General features: G+C 42.8%; 1 protein-coding gene across 1 annotated transcript; it reads right to left on the reverse strand.

Moving 5' to 3' along the window:
* Nucleotides 1-1,478: 1,478 nt before the first annotated feature.
* Nucleotides 1,479-21,705, reverse strand: LOC308320626 (myosin heavy chain, fast skeletal muscle-like). The gene is made up of 39 exons (XM_080771174.1): nucleotides 21,485-21,705; nucleotides 21,240-21,383; nucleotides 20,822-20,978; nucleotides 20,690-20,717; nucleotides 20,495-20,603; nucleotides 20,256-20,348; nucleotides 20,099-20,162; nucleotides 19,911-20,009; nucleotides 19,335-19,438; nucleotides 18,697-18,835; nucleotides 17,416-17,534; nucleotides 16,790-16,939; nucleotides 16,500-16,670; nucleotides 15,811-16,114; nucleotides 14,423-14,487; nucleotides 14,051-14,138; nucleotides 13,843-13,960; nucleotides 13,601-13,724; nucleotides 13,372-13,508; nucleotides 12,627-12,882; nucleotides 11,704-11,946; nucleotides 11,392-11,568; nucleotides 11,157-11,302; nucleotides 10,966-11,056; nucleotides 10,484-10,873; nucleotides 10,231-10,357; nucleotides 9,984-10,102; nucleotides 9,687-9,883; nucleotides 9,026-9,209; nucleotides 7,070-7,235; nucleotides 6,813-6,937; nucleotides 6,366-6,674; nucleotides 5,693-5,896; nucleotides 5,478-5,603; nucleotides 4,942-5,112; nucleotides 4,470-4,574; nucleotides 4,281-4,376; nucleotides 1,621-1,749; nucleotides 1,479-1,525 (listed from the first exon to the last, which is right to left on the reverse strand). The coding sequence occupies exons 1-39, from the start codon at nucleotides 21,692-21,694 to the stop codon at nucleotides 1,505-1,507; spliced, it is 5,805 nt and encodes a 1,934-aa protein (XP_080627300.1). The 5' UTR covers nucleotides 21,695-21,705; the 3' UTR covers nucleotides 1,479-1,504.
* Nucleotides 21,706-22,308: the final 603 nt, after the last annotated feature.

Consider the following 22,308-nt stretch of genomic DNA (forward strand, 5'->3'; position numbering starts at 1 on the left):
TAAGAACAGTTGTAGTTTTCTACTCTCTCTTTGTTGTAGTGTACAGATATACACGTTTTTTGTTTAAAGTTGATCAAATTATAGTAAAGAGGGAGGGAGGATATACCAGCTCCAAGTATGTAGGACTAGTAGCATGCATGCCAAAGTTTGTGCTATTGCCATTGAGAATGCATTGGGCGTTTAAGTTAAATAACTCAGAAACTACAAAACATTTAAAAGTAAAACGTTCCTGCACGTGTCTCCACAGTAAGCTGAATTATAAAAAGTGTGAATGGAGTTTCTAGGTGAAAGTGATATTTTGACGTGACATAGCTGCCATTGAGCCCCATTATAAATGTATCAAATTTGAAAGCACTATATTTTTAAAAATAGGAAACATTTCAAAGATTCCTTTTCAGGCAAACATGTCCACCGTAAGATGAACCTAAATAGGTTTGAATGGGGTTTCTAGGTGTAAGTATGTAGGACTACAGTAGCATGCCAAAGTTTGTGCTATTGCCATTGAGAATGCATTGGGCGTTTAAAATATATAACTCAGAAACTACAAAACATTTCAAAGTAAAACGTTCCAGCATGTGTCTCCACAGTAAGCTGAATTATAAAAAGTGTGAATGGAGTTTCTAGGGGAAAGTGATTTTTTGACGTGCCAATAGCTGCCATTGAGCCCCATTATACATTTCTCAAATATGAAAGCACTATTTCTAAAACTTGTGATTTCATGGAGAACAAAATTACATTCCATAAATAAATGTTTAAGCAGTAGTGAAATAGCCGATGTTCACGGTGCGAAGCGAAGCGTTGTGAGCTTGTAGATCTGATATTTCCACTAGTTTAGGTCCCGGGGAGACAATTACAATTTCTCTTTTGGGTCACAGGCTAAAAATAAAAGTCCTACAAAATGTGTTCTCTGCATTTGACCGATTTCTTGTAGCGGTGAGCCACAGCCAAGGAGCAGTGAGCTGTAGCCATGCCATGCTCAGGAATCATTTGATTAGTTGATTTGACCCGCTCAATCCAAACCTTTGATGCTGAGTGCTTGGGTCCCATTTTTACAGTCTTTGGTGTGATCCCGCCAGGGATCGAAACCCGACCTCACAGTTTCAGGGAAGACACTCTAACCACAATGCCACTGTCAGGATAGGATTGGAAAGGATTGGGAATGTGACTAGATAGGCTACTATCTTTGCAATGAGTGAATAAAATGGTATAGTGGACCATGGTTTCAAAACTCAAGATAGAAAGTATTGACAACAAAATACAGTTTTTGCCACCTTTATTGAATACAATGGTTCATATTTTAGGACTTAAGGTACCTTGAATAAGAAACAACATAGTATTGACAACAAAATACAGTTTTTGCCCCCATTTGTTTGAATACAATGGGTCATATTTTAGGACTTATGGTACCTTGAATAAGAAACAACATAGTATTGACAACAAAATACAGTTTTTGCCCCATTGGGTCATATTTTACGACTTTGTACGGTGACTTGAACTGGAGAACTTATTCAGCAGCATCTTTTCCCTGTAACAATAGGAAAATAATGTTAGATATTCAACAATCAATCTTTAGTTAAATCTTAGTTAAAGGATAATGAACCTTCAGTTATTGAACATTACCTTGGAGTCGCGACTTTTAGATCTCATCTTGTTGACCTGCGATTCAGCGATGTCGGCGCGCTCCTCAGCCTCTTCCAGCTCATTTTGAACCTTCCTACACTTGGTCAGGTGAGAGTTGGCTGCTTCCTCCTGCAATATTATAGACATGGGTCAAAGCTGCACTATTTAAAAAGAGCATGTTGCAATTATAGACACTTTCAGGATATTGTAATGTGTTTGTGGCTAATACAGTGGCCCATGCAGCACGTTCATGAGTGCGTCGGGACCGTCATAAATTTGCCTTGACAGGTTCTCATTGGAATGACACGATCATGGCTGTGTTCTTGTTCAGCATCCTGTGACCCAGAGCCAAACATGTCCGCTTACAGGGAATTTTTTTTAATGCTTTCCGTGGTCTATTTTGGAAATGTTTTGCCATTACACACACTTTGGCCGCAGTCACATCTATCAGACAAGCGTCTTATGGTTGTCTGATGAAAAGCATCAGACAAGACAGCTCCCAATGCATTTCTAATGGGAGTCACGTGGTCTCATCAGACAAACGTGTTTCATGGGGGGGGGGGGGGGGCGAGACACAAGACACAAAACATTTTGTAGGCCACAAACTGAAGAACAAGGCGGCACCTCAGACAAGACAAAAAGGGTTGGGTTTACCCGCCAACCAATAGGAGAGAAGGTCCGTTTGTTACGCTGCACTGGGCGGTCTTTTCACACTCTGAGTCTGTTGTTTTTTTTCTGCATAGTGCAGACACGGAAGAGGAAAGCCTATGCACTTTCGTATTAACGAAAATGTATTGTTAAGTAAAGTAGTTTGGTCTGTTCCAGTAAGCAATTCAACAGGAAAATATAATCCCTGCCCGTCGTGGCCGAACAGAAAATTAAAACAAACGTTATAATTCAAGGTGCATGCATTTTCACTCCTAATGCTTATATGATTCTGCCCTGTGTTATGATCTGAGTGCCTATGCTGTGTAGCCTTCTTGTACGACTGTACGTGAATATACAAATGTACTAGATATTTATCGTGTACACACGCACACACACACACACACACACACACACACGCTGCTGTTTTGCATAGGTGCTGCTCCTCGATCCTGATCCTGTCCTGTCTGCCTGTCTGTCTGTCCGTGACGCCGTGATCAACTGACCATGCACGTTCGACAGTCTATTTAGATTGCCTCACAGTCGCTAGTCGCTGCAGTGGATAGGCTGTCAACTCAACTCAACTGTCAATATATGAATGTGCAGCTAAAACCGTAGCCCATGTGGCTGGCACTGGAGGAGTGGTGGTGGTGGGCTGGCTGGGTAGCCTACATCTCCGATGCGGTTCCCACTTGCGCTGGCGGTACATTTGGCATTCGAGCGACGCGTCGGGTTTATTAAACGAGGAGGAGATTGCACATGTACTGTAACTCCAGAAAGACATCGGCCTGCTGTAGATTAGGCTACAGTATATAGGCTACCCATGCATGTTGGGACTCTCCGCAGCTGCAGGCAGCACTGCACTATAGGCTATACTTTCCAACGTCATGGAAATATTCCAGCACAGACAGCCCAAATCCTCGCATGTATGCGCTCATGCAAAACACTGTTTAAATGGCTTAAATCAAGTGCGATTTTAATTGTAAAGTTGGAAAGCTCCTATAAATTTAATATGACACAAAGACACATCGTAGGTCCATTCCTTTTTTCTTTTTCTACATATAGCCCATATACATACAGTTTTATATTAACAGACACAGACAACTGGAGGATTTCCCATGTCTTGTGAATTTATTTCTATTGGATCTTACTGGATGTACTAATATAATACCACTGGTTGAAGTGCAAATTTCCCGGATCAAGGCTTTCGGTTTGGGCACTACAGTCTCCTCTCCTGAAGTAACGCTGAACGGTCTGACTGCAGATAGGAGAGAGCCGTGCGCCCAGGCGCCCCATGGCTAACAGCCTGAAATGCAGCAAGTCGTGTGTTGTGGTAAAATGGATGCGCTTTATTAAAAATAATGGAGTCGTTGCTAACAGAAAATATTAATTTTCCACAATGATGCCATGCTTAGTCTGCGTACCTGGAGGCTATATACATACACACGGAATCAGTGCCAGACTTGGCACCTACTGTGGTAGTGGTACTGATAAAGTGGAGACGCAACACGTTGACACAACCAACAAGCTACTAGCTACTGTGTCCCGCAGCTAACAGCGTAAGGACAATAACAGGGGCAACACGTGGATCTGTTTCCGCATGTCCTCGCACCGCCCACGCACCGCCCAGATTCCGCAAAGCATTGTGGTCAATTGATGCGACAAACGACAAGACAGATGAAACGATAAAACATTGATAAGACGCTTGTCTGATAGGTGTGACAGGCGCCTTTGACTGTCTGCAGCATGTGTGCATTGTGTAGCAGCATGCTTTCCCTTTCAGCATCCATCCAGTCACAGGTCTTCCCAACGCCCATGTGTGCTGTGTGCGCCCCATACAGCAGAAGCATGGCAAGCTAGAGATTCCATGTGCCGCTTGTGGAAAGCAGCAAGATGGACATGAAGAATGCTCTGCTGTTGGTCATATGACAATGCATCATAACTGATTCCTATTATTCCTTTTAGTTAAACTATGACGACACACACCACTAACTAACAATGTCTATTTGACTTACCGCTTCCTCGGCCTGTCTCTTGTAGCCCTTCACCTTCAGCTGCAGCTTGTCTACCAGATCCTGAAGCCTGGCCATATTCTTCTTGTCCTCTTCAGTCTGAAGTGAGAGTGAATTTATAACATTAGCTGCATGTCCATCTATTCATTTAGTCAGTGGCATGATGATGGTTATTTAAGTGATATAGCCTACCTGGTATGACAGCTCCTTCACTCTCCTCTCGTACTTGCGCACACCTTTAATAGCGTCTCCACTGCCTTTCTGTGCACCTTCAACCTCTGCCTCCAGTTCACGCACCTTCACAATGGAAACATACATTATGAAGAGATTGTGTTTTATTTCATTGACATATAAGCCGTGTTGACCCATTGAGATCTGAGAGCAGATTCTACACGTCTTCTACCGGTAAATCATTTTCTGAAAAAACTATTTAATGTGAAGGACCCCCAGAAATGTTATTGTATGTTTTCTGTAAAATACGTAATTCAAAGATTTTCACACGTTTTTACAAAAAATAATAATCACAAATAGCAGATCTACACGCTTAAGGACATGCTTGTATATTTGCTATTTTTCTATAGCTAAAGTTAAGTTAAGTGTTTAAAAGCCAAGGTGACACAGATGCGTTCCAGGTCTTAATGGGTTGAAGTAAACTACACTTTACCCTGCCCTCCAGTTTCTGGAGCTGCTTCTTGCCTCCCTTCATGGCCAGGTTCTCGGCCTCGTCGAGGCGGTGCTGCAGGTCCTTGACGGAGACCTCCAGGTTCTTCTTCATCCTCTCCAGGTGAGAGCTGGTGTCCTGCTCCTTCTTCAGCTCCTCGGCCATCATGGCCGCCTGGAAAGTCATCGTTGTTGTGATATCAAATATACTTTATTGTCCCGCATGTAAAACAATGTCTTGGTCTCTTGCGTCATTCAACGCACGACAATGGCTCTTTAAAATCATGAAAGGTAATAAACAGATACATGTGTCATGTGTCATGAGACCAGAAGGAATCAAACCAGGTAATACAATCACAATATCTTAGTACTCATTATATTTAGTAGTAATTGTTGTTGCTATTAAATAGCTTGATTAACTGAATATATTGTTGTACCAGTTCAGTCTGCACTGTAACATTCTGAACCATCTGCCTGAAGCAGAATGCCATAAGGATGTCTAATTGTCCTGGTATAATGGACCTCTGGAATGGAACTTACATCAGTGATGGCCTTCTTTGCTTTCTCCTCAGCATTCCTTGCTTCTTGAACACTGTCGTCCACTTCACCTTGAACCTGGACCAGGTCAGTTTCAAGCTTCTTCTTGGTGTTCAAAAGGCTTGTGTTCTAAAAGATAAACATTCGGATTAGCAATACAAGTATGCAAGTATGTTAAATAATGTTGACAGTTTTTCTTTCTTATCCAATTGACTTACCTGGGAGTGCAACAGTCCAGCACGCTCACTGGCGTCCACCAGTTCCTGTTCAGCCACTTTGCGGCCTCTCTCCGTCTGTTCCAGAGCCACTCTCAGCTCCTCGATCTCAGCGACCATGAGGCCGTTCCTACGCTCCACCATGGCGCCTTGTTCCTTCACATCTTCCTGGCCTCTGAGAGCATCGTCAAGGTGCAGTTGGGCATCCTAAAAAAAGAGATCGCATATGAGGTGGACATGTTAAGAGAAACGTCAGAATGTTGTTCGGATCATAGACCGTGTCAAGCCCATTCTGCTGTGATTTCAAATCCGCCATATTTCTATATCCGGTCCAGAAATGAATACTATATTGGCTGCAACCGCAGCGAGGCCGGGTCTTCACTCGGTAGAACCAGTAGATTTTAAAATTAACGTGACCATAATTTACTAAACGCATATCATGATGATTTAAAAAAGACTTTAAACTAGCGATTGAAAACGTGTTTTTGAAAAGGTTTACTAAGGTAATCAAGTGTAAAGTTCACCCACAGCCTCATTGAGATTTTGAGATTGAGCAGCTTCAACGAGAAACCGGAAGTGGCTTCATTTCCAGGCAGCGAACAGAGCTAGCCCCTTGGTTCAGATGTTCAGAGCAGTTCCGTTGATTGAATATGTGTCTAACTAATATGTTTTGCACCTTAAGCTGTCCCTGGACGTTCCTCAGCTGCTTCTGGGCCTCAGCAGCCTGGCGGTTGGCGTGGCTCAGCTGAACCTCCATCTCATTCAGGTCTCCCTCCATCTTCTTCTTGACCCTCAGGGCATCGTTTCTGCTCCTGACCTCAGCGTCCAGAGTGCCCTGCATGGAGTCGGTCACCCTCTGGCTGTTTCTCTTGATCTGCTCCATCTCTTCGTCCTTCTCTGCCAGCTTCCTGTCAACCTCACCCTTGATCTGGTTGAGCTCCAGCTGGACACGAAGAATCTTAGACTCCTCGTGCTCCAGAGTACCCTGAAATGAAATACAGGATCAAAAGGTTGTAGGACCTTTAATGTAACATCGATTATATACTGCTACGCTGTTTGAATATAAAACGTATTGAAAGGAATCTAACAATTGCGTTGTTCATCTAGGACCTAAAAGTGTTACCTCGGCTTCCTCCAGGGCTGTCTGGATCTCTGACTTCTCTGTCTCCACCTGCTTCTTGCCCTTCTCCAGCTCATGGATGCTCTTTCCAGTCTCACCGATCTGTTCGGTGAGGTCTGAGATCTCCTCTGCAAAATGATGAATGAACTTTCAGCGACTATTTTGTATTTGTGTTTGAATAAAGTTGTAGCCTGATCCATATTGATCTTTATATTAGTTATTATTTAACTGTTATTTAAATACTGATGTAGAGAACTTACGTTGCAGGTTCTTGTTCTCACGCTTCATGGTCTCCAGTTGGTCCAGGGACTCCTCGTAGGAGTTCTTCATCTTAAACAACTCGGTGCCGAGAGAACGAGCCTCTTTTTGAGCTCCTTCCAACTCCGCATTGCCCTCTTCATGTTTCTGCTTCCATTCTGCCAAGACCTGCACAGCAGCCGTGATGAAATGTGTCATTTACCTCCACTTTCAGGAGGAAACAATTAAAATAATTCATGTCAAAGCAATTCACGTAGCAATTCACAGTCCGAGTGGCATTAGTCTGACAACACCGCTGCTCCCGACATGTGCTGCCAGTTACAACTAACCCGTGGCTTTACTGTGAAGTTAGGTTTAGGTTTGGGTTTTGAGTAGAGTGTCTCATGACTGTAGGGGCCCCATTTTGAATGTCCGTTTTACAATGGGGTAATACATAAATTGGCCTATATTGGCCTCGCTCTGCGCACAATGGTATTATAGAAGCCTTATCGTCCCGTGTTGAACGCACACACGTATGGCATACGGCGTTCCTGAATATTTTAGCATTGTGGGAGTGTCCATATGTTAATTATTTTCGCTTTGCGCAATTTGCTATTAAGCCCCTTGACCTACAAACACTCTGCGCATAACGATTAGACGTGGGTCTGACCATCTCATAAACGCAAAAAGCAATGTTTGATTTTACACTTGAGCGGCTCTGGGAGGGTTGCCATGTCTGTTTATTATAAGCGGCTTATTTTTCTGTAAAGTTGCTTGTAAATATTGGTAGTTGTGGTTGCTTTTCTTGTTTCTAAAGTGGTTATTTGAGCTTTTCTTCTAATGTTGTTTAAACCAGTGATCCTCACACAGCACATTCCCATGTCAAGGATCCCCAGATGAATGCATTTGCCCAACTAAGGACGGCTAATCCAAAAATGTAATTGCATTTTTCCAAGATTACTTTTGAAAATAGCAGATCTACCAGCTCACAATGCATCACATTCATTCATTAAAACTATGAACTCTGACTGCAGGCGGATATATAATGATCATTATAACAATGTGCAAGAAAATATTTAAAAAGATGGAAGAACTTTATATTTGTGGACAATCAAAATATGTTTTTTATTTTAATCTGGATATGGCAGACTCACTATCTAGAAAATAAAAACATGGCACTTCATTTAAAATAGGTTACAGACCCCTGTTATATGCACTTATTTTGGGATTATTTTTATAGACCTATTTACTTGTTTCTATGAGACATGGCAACAGCTTTTTGGATGCGTCTTTCTTTTGTGAAATGTTGAGATTAGAAACGGCCATAATTCTTTCATTTCTCAACCTTAAAAATAAATAAAAACATCTCCATAATCCTTGGGAAGTTTGCTTTCATACGCTGTATCACACCCGATCCAAGTCTTCTTCAATAAAATGCTACGAGCGAAGACCATACCATCACGGGACCATACCATCACAGGCATACGCACCACACATTCAACTCATTACTCATTTCAAATATAATATAATTATAATTTAAATTAAAATATAATTTTACTGGTGTTTCTCAATAGAAACAAATTATTTTGAGGCATATAGGTGACAGCATGCAGTGCAATAGGAATAATTAACCCAAATGTGACAAAGTCATATGTCATGTCTTTCCAGCCTGAAGAAATGTATTATAACGATCCCCAAAGTGCGCATTCCGTATGTGACATCAGCTGACTGGTAAAGAAAATAGTACGGACATGTCGATTGGGTAACTCTCAAACACGCCTTAAACACTCCCATGACTAATTCAAGGCCGTTTTGCGCACTCCACGGGGTGTCAAAAGCACTTAAAATTGCTATATGACATACCCCACGCCCCCAGCTCATAAAACTGTAATCTTATATGTCATATTATTGGAAGTGGTTAATAGACCTGTAGGACTGTTAGTACGTCGGACCAAACACATGCACCCATGTCAAAGTACCTTATCGAAGTTCCTCTGTTTCTTGTCGAGGTTGGCGGCTAAACCGTTGGCCCTCTCCACGTCAATCATGAGGTCTTCCACTTCACCCTGGAGTCTCTGCTTGGTCTTCTCCAGAGAGGCACACTTGGAATTCACAGCCTCGATTTGCTCCTCAGCCTCCTGAAGACGCTGGGCGAGCTTCTTCCTGTTGATCAGTGTTGAAACAAATCATAGCATTGTGAGCAATATTTTGTATAGTGAGCGGTGTACAATGTTGTATAAGTGTGTGTGTGTGTGTGTGTGTGTGTGTGTATATATATATATTATTATTATTATTATTATATTTTGTATACTGTTTTTAGAATTTAATCTTAATGATCTATGCGTTTTCTGGGGTCCTTATGTCTAGTTAAATTATGTCACCTCTTTTGCAATCACAGACTCTGCTTAGCAAATGATTGGTTGTTTGTCAAAATGCTGTGCTGAGCCTGAAAAAGGTCAGTAGTGACCGGAACGTTGCCTACTTAATAACTGTATATTCTTGTATCGAGCAGATCAACAATGTGCGGGCGTATTGTTTTCTATTTTATTATTGCTGTGCACTTGCCTACGCACCTGTTCCTAAGCCTACTCTAGGTGTGCAAAAGTCTTTATAGTGAAGAAAAAAACACTGATGACTTACTTAGCCTCCTCCAGCTCCTCAGTGCGTTGGACAGCATCAGTCTCATACTTGCTCCTCCACTGACACACCTCAGCGTTGGCCTTGGACATTCCACGCTGCAGCTCCGCCTTGGCCTCTTGCTCCTCTTCAAACTGCTCCCTCAGGAGGTCACAGTCATGGCGAGCTGACTGCACAGCGTGGGCAAGGGCGTTCTTTGCCTGGCAAAAGAAATACGGAAAAATAATGTCAGCTGGATGAAATTACAAACAGATGGAATTAGGTCTGTTCGTAAAAAAAGAAAAAGGTTGTTCCTTATACCTTAACCTCCTCTTCAACGAGTCTCTTCAACTCCTCGATCTGCTGGGTGAAGGCCTGCTTGCCTCTGGTGAGCTGAGAGACGAGAGCTTCTTTCTCCTCAAGTTGACGAGCAAACTCACCTAGTTAGACATTTGAGTATAAGTTTAAAAAGTAAATTATCTTTGATCAATACATACAATTCCTGGGATCGCCGCTGATGCCAGTGCCATCGACAGACCATGTAGCCTAGTAGACGATGAACATTTACCATTTTCCGTCAACAGTCTTGCTCTCTGAGCTCCAATATCATTGATCTGGCGAACATTCTCATCACTCTTGGACTTGATTTCACTGAGTTGGTCCTCAAGGGTGCGGCACATCTTCTCAAGATTTCCCTGTTGATTATCATTGGACACATTCAATCACTGAAGTAACCTACAATGTATTCCTTCGTTTCCCTCCCCCTGATTGGTTCATTGAACGTATTTTGTCAAGAATTACACACAAGCACTCTATTCTACCTTTGCCTTAGCAACAGCTTCCATGTTGCTGGACAGGTCATCGATTTCCATCTTGTATTCACTCTTCTCCTTCTCCAGTTTCTGCTTGACACGCTGGAGGTTGTCGATCTGCTCGCCCAACTCTGCGACGCTGTCCGCCTGCTTCTTACGGAGAGCAGAGGCAGTGGCCTCGTGCTGCAGGGTGGACTCTTCCAAGTCACGACGCAGCTTCTGGAACTCAGCCTCACGCTTCTTGTTCATCTCGATCTGAGCGGCGGTGGCGCCTCCAGCCTCCTCCAGCCTCTCACTGATCTCTTCAAGTTCCCTGGAGAGATCAGCTCTCTGCTTCTCAACCTTGGCCCGAGCGGCACGCTCTGCCTCGATCTCCTCCTCCAGTTCTTCAATACGAGCCTTTCAAATGAAGGGAAATATTAAAATCTTAATTTTTCACTTACTTTCACTTATCATCAATGATTTTAAATAAGATGGAAAAAAATAAATACCTGGAGTTCTTTGATCTTCTTCTGCAGCTGGGCTCCCATAGATTGCTCATCCTCAATCTTACTCAGAAGCTGGGATACTTCAAAGTCCTTCCTGTGGTATACATACAGTACATCATATGTTAGTGGTCATTTTTCTCCATGGCATTTCATATTATTATTGTTGTTGTTATTATTATTGTGGTCCACATTACTTCTTTATCTTCTCATCAGACTGCTGCTTGTCATTCTCCAGATCCATGATGGCTTCCTGGGCCAGTTTCAGATCACCCTCCAGCTTTCTCTTAGTTCTCTCGAGGTCCATGCGAAGCTTCTTCTCTTGCTCCAGAGAACCCTCCAACTGCACAATATAGTTTTCATATTATTCAGTAGGAAAATAACCATACCGTATTCAAGTTTCAAAACATCCAATTGACTTGCTAAACTCACGTCGTCAACTTGCTGTTCCAGCTTGGTCTTGGCCTTGGTCAGAGTGTTGACTTTGTCTTCCTCTGCCTGCAGGTCATCCAGGGTCTGCTGATGGGCCTCTTGGAGCGCCTTCTTCTCCTTGGTCAGCTTAGCAAGACCTTCATCTTGAGAGGCCATCTCCTCAGTCAGGTTCTTCACCTAAATAAGCAGAATGAATGGATCATTATCGTTTTAGAACTTGATAAGACCGCTACGCTAGAAGAGTGTATAATCGTGACTGGATCATTATTGTCCAATAACTTGGTAAGACGGCTACAGTGTATGATCATGAACCTTGTTTTCAGTGGCGTGTTTCTCCTTCTCCACTTTGGCCAAGGTGAGCTCCAGGTCGTCGATGTCCTTCTTGAGCTCAGAGCATTCGTCCTCCAGCTTCCTTTTCTTGGCAGTAAGCTCTGCGTTGATCTCCTCCTCGTCCTCCAGTCTCTCGGTCGTCTCTTTGAGCTTCGCCTCTAACTGGATCTTACTTTTAATGAGACCCTCACATCTCTCCTCAGCATCATTCAGAGCCTCGTCTCCCTGGTTGTCAATGAAAGAGATAAGTGAGGAAACGTGTCAGCATTTGTTCTGGGTGAGATTTCGCTCCTATGCCACTTGAATGTGGAACGCCCTACTAACGGCCATTAAGAAATGTGAATCCCTAGACCCGTTTTCCCAGGTTTTATTTTACATTCTTTAACTGTAGGCCTATATATGATTATTTCCTTTTGTATATTTTTGTATATTTCCTAGTGTATATTTGATGAATTGAAATGGAGGACCCTGATGTAAACAAGTCTTGTTTGTACCCATTCTACAAACAGTGAATACACATTTTAATCAAAGATTAGTTTTGCAGCTGCTTCCATGGGGGACTCCTTCCTCCACAAGGGACACTAACATAGCTGAACAAGCTTGTGAAAAAGGCAGGCTCTATCATTGTAAGAGCCTGGACGGTACAGAGGTGAGGACAAGGAAGAAGATGGAGGCTATCAACCTCCAGCAGTGGCATATGCAGCAGATTCACCCTCCCCACAGAAGAACCAGACATTGGGTCAGGCCTTTGTGCTGCTAGCCATGTAGCTATACATACAATGATGCCAACAGCCGTTGGACCCACCAGGCATTCTCTGCCATGGTTAGATAAAATATACAAGGTCAGATTATAAACAATATGAAATATTATTAGCAACATTTCCTGTACAAGTGTAGCTACTTACTGATGATGCTGCAATGGCAAGGGTATTCTTCTCCTGCGTTAGACCAACCAACTTCTCTTCCAGGTTCTTCTTCGAGGCCAGAGCACTAGCCAGGTCTAGCGTCATCTTTTCGTAGTTCTCCTTCATCGCTGCAAGCTCCTTCTCAGTCTCAGCGCTCTGCAGAAGAGGCTTGATCTTGTAGTAGACCTTCATCCATGGCCAGTGTTTCACAGCGACGAACGAGCGGAGGTTGAACTGGATGGTGAAAACGGCATCTCTGTGGAAAACAGTTTCAGTGGATCATGATCGAGAGTTTCCACGTATTACTCTGGCTATAGTAACTTACTATTATTGTGTCATAGTTACTTGCGCAAGTACTGCGATCGGTTGGGTATGTACATTATGTATGTTGGGGTATGTATGTCAGTGTCCTCCAACAGCCATTCTTGGTGACAAAACTAAGGTATGTTTCAAGGTTGGTTTAAGGTCAATAACGGGTCTAAATTATTTAGAATAACAAAGAGCTCTATGACTCAGAGCAGCAGTCGTACCCAGACAGACAGCAGAGTGGTCTAGGACTCGGACATGGCCTAATTGTATGCAAGGCGCAAGTTGGCGTCTCGAGAGTGTTACTATTGTTGTCGTTATTTGCCGTTGGTATTGTCTTTGTTGCCCTGTGTCGTGGCAAGGTAAATGCAGATGGCCGCCCACCCAAGAGCCTGGTTCTGCTCGAGGTTTCTTATTTTTTTCCTTGCAAGGTTCTTACCTTGTTGCCGTCATCTTGACAAACTCCTTTCTCATGAGGTAAGCTCGTGCAAGAGCCTGAGTCATTGTGACCAGAGTGAACAGCTTCTCATCTCGCATCTCCTCCAGGGTACCCAGCAGACCAGCTTTGAAGAACACCTGAACACAATGTTACAAAACACGGTCACTAAATAAAAATAAATCTTTAGTCCACTCGGGATAATGTTAAACCGGGTTCACAGTGTGCTCACCTTGGTGTGTCCAAACCTGTACTCATCAACAGGAACGTCAATGGACCCAAGCAGCTTCTCTGAAGCTTTCTTGTTGTCCATGAAGGCGCCGTCGGGGCACGCGCTGGCGTTCAGTACTTTGTACCTGTTTTTATAAAAGTTCATGGTCATTTTGCGCTGGCATTCTATACTTTTCTAAAAGTTGGTAATTTTGCAATGACTAGGTTTGGAAATAAAAGCTGCTGGGGGAAACTAATGAATACCTCTGCTTGAAGTCAGCGTATGGGATTCTGCTGGGGAAGCCCTTTCTACAGATCCTGATGCCCTCCAGCACACCGTTACACCTCAGCTGGTGGATGACCAGGAAGTTCTCCATCAGGCCTGTACAGATGTTGCTTCATTATTAGAAGAACAAACTCTGGCCAAAGTAGCATTAAATGGTAGTTTATCATTTTTATTTTCAGTGTTTACCTGGACACTTGGACTCATTGGGAATCAGGCAACGCACAAAGTGAGGATGAGTGCTCCTCAGGTTGGTCATCAGCATCCCCAAGTTTGCCTATTGAGACATAAAACAGCCAATTATTTTTATTATTAGTAAAAAGTCATACAAAATTGTACTTTTCCCTCCCCTGCTATTATTTCAACTCTTTAGATACGAGTTTCTTTGCAGATTTAAAACATACATTAACCATTTAAGCCCTATTTTAAACTTCAGCCACAACAGAAATTGTTTAATTGTTAATTTTGTTTATTTCTTACATGGATATAATGTTGATAGTAATAATAATGCTTCACTCTTAAAGGAATATAATTTTGATAATAATGAATACAAAATCTTACCCTGAATGCACTAGACACAGTCTGCATGGAACCACCCTTCTTCTTGCCTCCCTTCTTTGTATTATCTGTTTATATTTGTTAGAATCGTGAGTTATCATCATTAGTCATATACAGAATGCAAATTCCTCCCTAGTGTTCATAGTATTCATATAACAATACCCCCAGGCTCAGGTTGGGGGATAGAACACGTATTATTATCCTATATTAAAACTCTATTTCTATAGTCCCAATACTTGAATCTGATTGGCTGGGTTCCGTTGTAAGTCTCACGATAATCGGGTGCAGTACTTAGTTTATATATATATTTTATCACACGATTTTGTAACCCATTTTTCACCCCTGTGTCAATCATCTAATGTGATCCTGGGCTCTACACACCCTCCACCAACCTAGTCCCCATCATTCATTTAGACAGTTTTTGGTTTAGACCAGTCATTAGTCCTACAACTACAACCAAACCCTCACCCTAAACCTAACCTCCCACGGGGCAGCACACCTAAACCTAACCTTAACCCTAAACTAAGTATGCACCCCCGATAATCCACACCTTCAATCACTTTATATAATTCCCAGCTGATCCCGCAGCTCTGCAGCTGAACTGGGGAAGGGGAGCACTTGATTGCCTTACACACCCTGGCCGTGTGAGCGTCTAAGCACCGCCCGCACTCATATGACTGTGAATGTGTGGCTCCGGGCGGCCTCGTAAAGACATCAAGCGCCTCCTATTCCCCCATCACAGAGACTGGAGTAAAAACAAGGAAGTGTGGCTCGCTCTGGTGGGCGCAAAGCGTAGCTACTTTTGTGAATGTAATAGGGTGTGAGGTTAATATTACTGTGTGTGTAACCATTTTAGAAAATCTATAAACCACGCGAGGTCCCAGCTTACTGTGTAATTTATAATGGTTGACAGGGTCAGAGACCTTCCGCTACGCGTCGGGTCTCACTACACCTCTCAGCCATTATAAAATACCCGGTAACCTGAGACCTCTTGTGGCTTATTGCTTTAATTCAAATTGCCTAGAGGGTGGGCTGGTGGGTGTGTTGGATGTCACAAACGTAACAGGCACACCGTTGCTCTGAACCGCACCCAACTTGTCACCAACACTGACCAGAGGTCTGCCATCAGAATAGCTGGCCGCTGGGTGCCACAGGCACACCATTGCTCAGCCCCTTCTATGTTCCTATTGGCTGAGGTTTAAACAGCCATAGCTCCAGTTCCCTGCATGCTTCCCCAAACTTGATAGGCGCACCAATTAGGGACAGGCTGTAATTGCTTAAGCCCCGCCCCTCTGTGTTCCTACTGGCTGGCCTTTAAAGTAAACAACCATAATAGCATTCAAACAGTTCCCAGTATCCTGGAACACATTACATTATATTAATAAACATACCTTCAGGCTCAGGTGGGGGATAGAACATAGCCAGCAGTTTAACTGAAGACTTCTGGAACAGCTGAATGACAGAGTCGTTAAGAGGATCTTTGTTCTTGTCCAGCCAGCCTGTGATGCTGTAGTCCACCGTTCCAGCATAGTGGACCAGGGAGAAGTGAGCCTCGCCCTTGCCTTTGCCAGGCTTGGGCTTCTCAAAGGCCTTGTTCTTTCCCAGATGCGCTAAAACCAGCGCCTCGGCGAAGGATTTGTCTGTAGCCTTCGGGAACATGCACTGCTCTTCAAGGATGGAGAAGATGCCCAAGGGCTGTGTAAAGGAGACAAAAAACAATATTAACATCATGTCCATTAAACTAAGTAAGTATGTAAGCCTTGCCGAGCAATGAGGTACATAGGGCTAACCCTAACCCCCTGGACATGACACTAGTATGTCACAGGGACCACAATCCAAACCCTTGATGCTGAGTGCCAAGCAGGGAGGCACTGGCCGGGTCCCATTTTTAGAGTCTTTGGTATGACCCAGCCAGGGATCGAACCCCCAGCCTCCCAATCTCAGGGCGGACACTCAAACCAAAAGGCTACTGAGCTGGTGCAATTAAACCAAAGCACAGAATAATTGTACCTTCTCAATCAGCTCAATGCAGACAGCCAAGTCCATGATAATACATACAAATGTAATAATAATTGTATACCTTCTCAATCAGCTCAATGCAGATAGCCAAGTCCATGCCGAAGTCAACGAGATCCCAGGGAATACCCTCTTTCAAGTACTCTTCTTGTTCCAGAACAAACATGGTGTGGTTGAAAAACTGTTGCAGTTTCTCATTGGTGAAGTTGATGCACAGCTGCTCCAGGGTGTTGAACTGTGAGTGGAAATATCATTATTAGTCCAATCTCTTGTAATAAAGTGTTGTGTAATTGTGAAAATGACACAAAAATAATTAGGCCTAAATTCTCCCAATTAAAACAAGTCCATGCTTACGTCAAAGATCTCAAAACCAGCGATGTCCAGCACACCAATGTAGAAGACCCTCTGCTGCTTGGTGTCCAGCATCTCGTTGATCCTGATGACCATCCAGAAGAACTCCTTCTCATAGAGGGACTTGGCCAAGGCACCGACTGAGTTCATTACCTAAGGAAATATGAACGTTATTAGAATGAGAATTACGCAATTTACAATTTAGACATTTATTAGATTATCTTAATACAGAGTGATTTAAAGTAAATAATAAGGAAAACATGAGGTAGTACAAAATGCATAGAAATTGTAATCGAGGAGCATAGGTAAACCAAGAATCAACTCTAAGTAGTATAATCTCAAAAAAATCTATAATCTGTACATTGAAACTATACACACACTAGGGTGCCAGGTCAAATTAACCTTATATCGTTCTACATAACACACTATCTAAATTGCATTTTACCATCTGTATAAACCGGCTTGTAAAGGTTGTCAAGGCTAGGGAAAGTGCTACGGCAAGTGATATGGGCTAATAGTGGAGTCTGAAGATGATTTAAGACAGTGCGGACACAACTCAAACATATATTGTAATGGCATGGTGTGTTAATGTGCGTATGAAATCAGAACATGGAAATCATGCAACTCACCTGTGGCACAGTTTGTCCTTTCGTGACATACTCGTTTCCCACTTTCACCCTGGGGTAACAATATGCCTTAAGCATCTCTGCTGAGTTTATGCCCAACAGGTAGGCAATCTTGTCAGCCTCTGAAATGTTCATGCAATTTGAAATTTACATTTTAGACATTAATCCAGAAATCAGCACGAAATCATCAAATGCATTAACCAAATAATCATCGGTCTAAACCAGCGGTTCCAAAACATCTTTGGCCATGCACCCCCTGTTACCTCCCGACCTTGCTGACGCACCCCCCCACATGGAAATATAAATTGCATAAGCATAAGCTGCAGTATATAGAGACATATATTTCCTATTTATCCACATGTATGCACATGTGTATTAACCTGAATATGGCATCTATATGCAGGATAGGCTATATTCTGTATACTTATCATTGGAATAACATGTTTATATATTTAAAATAAAACCATAGCACCACCATTAGCCTTTTCTTTTAAAAAATTTGTCCCACAATTATGTAACCCATTTTTCACCCCTGTGTCAATGATCTAATCAAGGGTGTGTAGAGCCCAGGATTACATTAGATTCTAATGTCATCCTGGGCTCTACACACCTTCCGCCAACCTAGTCCCCATATATGGGGGACTTGAAATCATGCTTCCTTCATGCCTGAGTGTTCAAGTTTCTCCATTACACTTGGCAGGGTTGAGTTTCCCTGGTTGGACATGGAAGGAACACGTTATTCAAACCAGTTCCTGTCCTCTCCATCAGGTGCCCCGGCTGGCCAGGGGGAGGCAGTTTAGAGACCAGAATTACTGCATGTTTTTTGTGAGGGTACCTACCCTAGGCCCAGAAAGGCTGTTTCCCCAACCCAGCGTCGGGTGTGGGCACTGATGACGTGGAGGAGGAAAAACGCTACCAGCACCCACAGCGTCCCGAGCTGGAATCTAACCCAGGACCTTCTAGCTGTGAGGTGACAGCACTACCAACTGTGCCACCATGCCCCCTACCATTAGTGTTTTCATGGCGCGCACCCCCTAGAAGGCGCTCACGCACCACAGTTTGGGAACCACTGGTCTAAACAGTATAATTTATAAAATCATAATAATAATAGAAATATAACAGAGTCGCGATTTCAAATAGAGTCGCGAGGAATCCACTGGGAAATGAATTCCGTCTTGTATATACTATATTTATATTCTATATTGTATAACAATGACCAAAAGCTACTACTTCTACTAGTACTGCTACTAATACTAATACAAATATAAATAAAGACCAGCTCACCCTCTGTGCCTTCTGGTTCGGCCTGTTCCTCACGCTGCTTCTGTTTGAACTTCATGACTCCGTGGTGCATCACTGCACCGGTCATCTTGTAGATCAGCTGTTTCTCCTCACCGTTGAAGCCCAGGATGTCGATAGCTTCCTGATGAGAAGATGTGTTCAAAAGATTGAGATTATTTAATCACAAACAAACATCCTTTAAAACGGTGTACAACTCAACTCTAAACAAAGCAACATACAGTGTATGCAGGGTATTTATCTGCACATTTCTAAAGTGGCAATTTAAGGACTTTTAATACCTATAGAATGAATACAAAATAAAACAAATGAGAGCATTACTGCATCAAAAGTAATCAACAAATACTATACTATAATAATTGTCAAGCATTGGCCAAATTGACAAAAATTACCTAAGAAATAGGAAAAACATGTGAATACATGCAGATCGGATATTTTCACAATATGTAGGCCTATCTTTGAAACTGAATCAACTCTTACAATTCCAAGTTCAGTTATTTTGGGGGCGGGGTCACAGCCTAAAAGCTTTGAGAAGCACTGATTTAGATAATACATTTTGCAGAGCAACTGACTGCAGTCCACAGTAAGTATTAGAAAGTGTTTTTAAAATAATGTCCACTCACGTCAGTAGCCTCAAGCTCCGTCTTGTCGTCAATGCTGGCCACAACGATCACACCCATGCTGATCAGTGGGAAGTCGTAGGGGTTGGAGCTGATCAGGCACATTTCTGAAAAGGGATTTTAAAAAGGGTGAACATGTGTTTTTTCGAGGGAGGGAGGGGGCATCTCTGATGCATTTGGGGAGTGCATTCCAGAGTGCAAGGGCATGCACGCAGCCACAGAGAAGGTCTTGTTGCCCCAGGATTGGAGCCTGATCTTCTTGGGGACCTCCAAGACGTTGGCATCACTCACCCTGAGGGTACGGGACGGGACACGAGGCTCAAGGAGGGCTGAGAGGTGTGTGTGTGTGTGTGTGTGTGTGTGTGGGGGGGGGGGGGGGGGGGGGGGGGCAAGGCAGCATGTACAGTGCCTTGTAGGTGGTGAGCAGAAATTTGAAGTGACAGGCAGCCAGTGGAGGTCGTGAAGGACTTGTGTGATGTGATCTCTGGAGCGGGTGGTGGTGAGCAGGCGCCAGGCGGGCGGCTGTGTTTTGCACAGTTTTAAACTGCATCGTTGATTCGTCAGTAAATAAACACTTACCAACAATCCCAGGTATGTGGTTGGTCATCATCTGGAAAAAGATGTGGTAACCCCTCTCTGCAGCAAGCTGATATGTCACTCTGGACTTCTCCAGCAGATCTGTAGGGGTTGTACATAACTCAATAATAATAATAATAATACTCAAATTAAGGCATATATGATTTTTGATCTGTGAACTTCATACTTACATGTCTCAATATCAGCACTGGCCAGTTTACCCGATGTGCCGAAATGGATTCTGATGAATTTACCCTGTTTGATATACAGTAGCACAATTAGTTGCATCGCTCTACATTGTGTAATATTGCAGGTTTTCTCATGAGAGGTCATTATTTTTACACTTACAAAGCGAGAGGAGTTGTCATTCCTCACAGTCTTGGCATTACCATAGGACTCCAGCAAGGGATTGGCTGCAATAATCTGATCCTCCAGTGACCCCTAGAATGTTTTAGACATCGCCCAGTTTGATCAGAATTGTTTTAAACTGAATTGCTATAGTGAAAAAATATATAGCATAATATAAATGCTTTTATGTTCAAAACATGTATTTGTTAAAGTTCAGAATATATAATAATAGGCAATACCTTTATTTTACCGCTATCTGCTGCCGATTTTTCTCCACCGGAACTAGCTGTTGCAAAGTACTGGATGACACGCTTGGTGTTCACAGTCTTTCCAGCACCGGATTCTCCACTGGTTAGAAGACAAATGCAATTAGTGAATATGTGTACAAGCATACAAGGGCCTTGTTTTAATGCCTAGAGATGATGCAAACTTACGTGATCAGGACAGACTGGTTCTCTTTATCTGTAAATTGTAAAGAACACTTTTAGTCATGGATATACAGTACAGCTCAAAACCACTATAGTTTAATATTTATTTTACATAGTCCTGTCTAGTACTGTACGTACCCATCAGCATGAACTGATAGGCGTTGTCAGAGACAGAGTAGATGTGGGGTGGAGCCTCAATACGCTTCTTGCCCCTGTAGGCATTTACAACCTCCTGGTCGTACACTGGGAGCCACTTGTAGGGGTTCACAGTTGCACAGAACAAGCCGGAGTAGGTCTGAAGGGGAGAAGAGAGAGAACATTAACATCATGCAACATAGCACTGAGTACGCCACATACTTGTATCTGGGACAACGGATCACTAGAGCTGGGATTATTCACTAACGAGTTGCAAACTTGTGGCAATGAGCAATAAGTGATTTTATTTGGTTAAAACAGTGTTAAAAAATAAATTGTGATAGGTGCTTGTTCAGTAAAGTCTCCAGGTCACTCCATGTGCAATACTGCAATTATTTTCTCAGCGCGTAAACCAGCTTACATAGATCATCCATGCTGCATAACGCTCTTTGAGGTTATACAGGACGGCGGCTTCACTGAGGTGGGTCATCATGGCCATGTCCTCAATCTTGTCATACTTGGGAGGGTTCATAGGGGTGACATCTGCCTCATTCACAGTTCTTTCCTAATAAAAATAAATACATACAATAAAATAAAAAACACTCCAGAATGCGTTATGATTACAGTAGTACTGTGCCACTGTTTGATTTTAGAATACCAGCTCACCTCCGCCTTTTCAGTAAGCAACTGCACGGTGACTTTGCCACCGTCCTTACTGATAATCTTACACTTGAGGTACAGCTCTGCCTTGTCAACCACATATGCTGCCGTTTTGGCATCAAAGGGCGCCGACTGAGACTCCATTCTCTCCTTCTCTGGTTTACGGAGATATATGGCGGCCTTGCCGTACTGCTCCATCTCTGCGTCCGTACTCATGGTGGCGGCTTTCTGTCGACGGACAAATAGATGGTGTTGATGACTTTTTCTGACTTGAGATCAGAGCAGATAATAATTTCTATAGGACTACAGCATGTTGGACTATTATGGTTGTTATAGTTTATTGTAGGTTTAATAGAAATATTATGAAGACTCACTTTTCCCTTCTACCAGTAGAAATGGAACCTCGTGTGCAACCCCTAAGTGTGAGGGAGGGAAAAACATCATGAATTAATATATATATATATTGTGGCTTTCTCCTTTATTTTATACTTTTTATGGAGGGACAGACAGTAGGCTGACAGGAAATAGGGAGAGAGATGGGGGGAAGACATGCAGTAAAGGCCGTCGGGATCGGGAGTCGAACCCCTGGTACACTGCCAGACAGGATTACCAGCCAAGGTGCCTGGACCACTAAGCCATACTAAATACAATTTTTAACCATGAATTAAATTGGATTATAATGAATCCTGATGTTCATTGTCAAACACCACTTTTCTCTTTAGTTCCTCATCTGAAAAGAGGAACATTTAAATATTTCAAAAATATCTCTAGTCCTAGTAGATGTAAAAGTAGCTACTAAATAATTAGAAATATCTTAGAAATGTAAAAAC

The sequence above is a fragment of the Protomyctophum bolini genome, assembly GCF_963924005.1.
Source record: "Protomyctophum bolini genome assembly, chromosome: 8".
Lineage (NCBI taxonomy): Eukaryota > Metazoa > Chordata > Actinopteri > Myctophiformes > Myctophidae > Protomyctophum > Protomyctophum bolini.